The 2371-nt window shown below is 48.1% G+C and overlaps 1 protein-coding gene across 1 annotated transcript in view; it reads left to right on the top strand.

Moving 5' to 3' along the window:
* The window catches only part of nup160 (nucleoporin 160), a 21087-nt gene that overhangs the window by 7378 nt on the left and 11338 nt on the right, over window positions 1-2371 (top strand). Inside the window, 6 exon segments of the mRNA XM_008294394.1 lie at window positions 17-159; window positions 300-368; window positions 437-520; window positions 612-782; window positions 1067-1166; window positions 1947-2112. Coding sequence (XP_008292616.1) covers window positions 17-159; window positions 300-368; window positions 437-520; window positions 612-782; window positions 1067-1166; window positions 1947-2112 — 733 coding nt within the window.

Consider the following 2371-nt stretch of genomic DNA (forward strand, 5'->3'; position numbering starts at 1 on the left):
ATGCACACATTCCAATCTATTAAACCTGATGCTGGTTCTGGTCCAGTCAGTGTGTAACTGTGTGTGTTTCACAGCAACACAGCAGGTCAGTGGAACCAGGTGTTTGTTCAGCCTCCCCCTGAAGAAGAAGTCCAGATTGGAGTGGACCTGGACCCCCGGGTAGGACCAGTAACAAACCAATCCCAGACAAGTATCAGAGTCTCAGCTGCAGTTTAAAATATCTGATAAATGGACCTGATGAACTTGCAGCTGAGGAGGAAATGGTGAAGTTCTGATCTGGTTGTGTTGTTTCTGAACAGGAGACGTACCTGGAGGTTCTGTTCTCTCCGCTGAGATTTACTGCTTCAGCCATCGTTAAAGCCCTGCAGGTGAGTGTCTACCTGATGATGGCTCAGTCTGTGGTGGTTCTGTTCTGACTCGGTGTTGGGTGTTCCAGATCTACCGGCGAGGCTCAGAGAGGATCTCGGGTGTTTCCTGGGAGGGTCTGAAGAAGGAGGTCACCCAGGCTGTGGAGATGGAGGTCTGATCAGCGCTCTGAAGCTTTCTCTCGTAAAATACGTCGGATTCGTGTCCGAGCTGAAACCTGAAGCGTGTCCTGTTTCCTCCTGCAGCTGCAGAGCAGCGTCACAGAGTTTGAGTTCTCTCAGGAGGAGTACCGACAGCTGCAGGTGGAGTTCTGGTCCCGGTTCTACTCCTGCTGCCTGCAGTACCAGGAGGCCCAGTCGGCTCCTCTGGGTCTGACGGTCAGTCAGCACACCGGCATGGCCTGTCTGCTCAGAAAGGTAAGTGACACCATAGCTATTCACCATGAAGGTTTTACCAGAACCTGCAGGAACCGTGTTGTTCTAAACCCGTCCTCAGATCAACACTGAGCTGCCTGCAGAAGGTGTGTTCTATATGGAAACAACCAACTGTGGTCGAAGTTAGACCTCCTTAGAACCAGCTGATTCTGAGGAGAACTTTGTTCAGATGTGGTGGGTTTTATCCAGAAGAACTCTGGTACAAGCTGGAGTCGTGATGCTCCATCCAGCTGCTGCAGATGAAAGAGAATCTGATTGTGTTTCAGGGTTTTGTTTCGTTCCTGCTGCCCTGCTTCGCTGTGGATCACCTGTACCTGTCCTATGATCAGTACCTGTTCTCGGAGGAGGAGACGCCTGTCGCTGAAGGTAACAGCAGCTCCTGGTCCAGACGAACAGGTTAAAGTCCAGCAGCTCCATGAAGCGTAGCTTCAGGCTCGGTTAGTCCAGATAACTGTTGGAAACATGAAGAACTCAAACATCTCAATACAACAGTTAGAACAGACCCGTGCCGTATGTTGTGTTGGTCTCATTCTGACAGATTACATACAGAGTTTCTTTCATTTATATTTTCTACCGTTCACACCTGTTTTTGTTCCCTGCTTATTATTTTACATGTACATTCCCTATTTTGTCTCTGTTCTTGTTTTAAATTTCATCCTGATGTGCACTGTACCGTGTAAATCTGCAATGACAAAGAAAGAAAGTCATCTGACAACCAAGGTCAGAGTGAGACTCAAACCCAACCAGAGAGAACATCGACAAGAACATGTGATAACAATGTGAGCGAGCTTGAGCTAAATTATTTTTCTCAAGCTGTAATAACCTGACAGTAAGTCAGAGTAACTGAAATAAGCCTGACTTGTAAAGTAAACCTGTTCTGTGCGACAGGCCTCATGAAGCTGCTGTCAGAGGAGAACTTAAAGTCTCCATCACAGAAGCTCATTACTGAAGCATTCCTTAGTCTACAGTCATGCTCATTAACAACAGCCGGAAGTTGATCAGCATTGTAAATAACTTGATCTCATTTGGATTCTTAAGTTAAAATGATTCATGAATCCACAACTCGGATGAAGTGTTCCTGTCCGTCAGTCAGATCAGAGCTCCAGCCGTTACATGTCACACCTGTTGCTGTTACCTGTGTTCCAGACCCTGAGGTGAGCCGTGACGTCCTGCAGCTGGTTCAGTGTCTGCGGTTGGTCAGTGATGCTGTTTCTCCAGAGATGGCCTACGAGATGGAGAAAGCTCTGGATTACCTGCAGTCACCCGAGAGAGCCGCCGAGTTGGTGCTGGAGAACATGCTCTGCAACGACAAGTCAGTCACCTGATGCTCACCTGTAACACACACCTGTAGCCCACCTCATGTTCACCTGGAACATACACCTGTAACGCACCTGATGCTCTCTTGCAACATACACGCAACTCACACCTGTAACTTACCTGACACACACCTGTAACGCACACCTGTAACGCTCACCTGTAACATACCTGTACCACAGACCTGTAACGTACCTGACACACGCCTGTAACATACCTGATGCTCACCTGTAACACACACTTGTAACACACCTGTA

Source organism: Stegastes partitus, unplaced genomic scaffold (assembly GCF_000690725.1).
Source record: "Stegastes partitus isolate 25-593 unplaced genomic scaffold, Stegastes_partitus-1.0.2 Scaffold958, whole genome shotgun sequence".
Classification (NCBI taxonomy): domain Eukaryota; kingdom Metazoa; phylum Chordata; class Actinopteri; family Pomacentridae; genus Stegastes; species Stegastes partitus.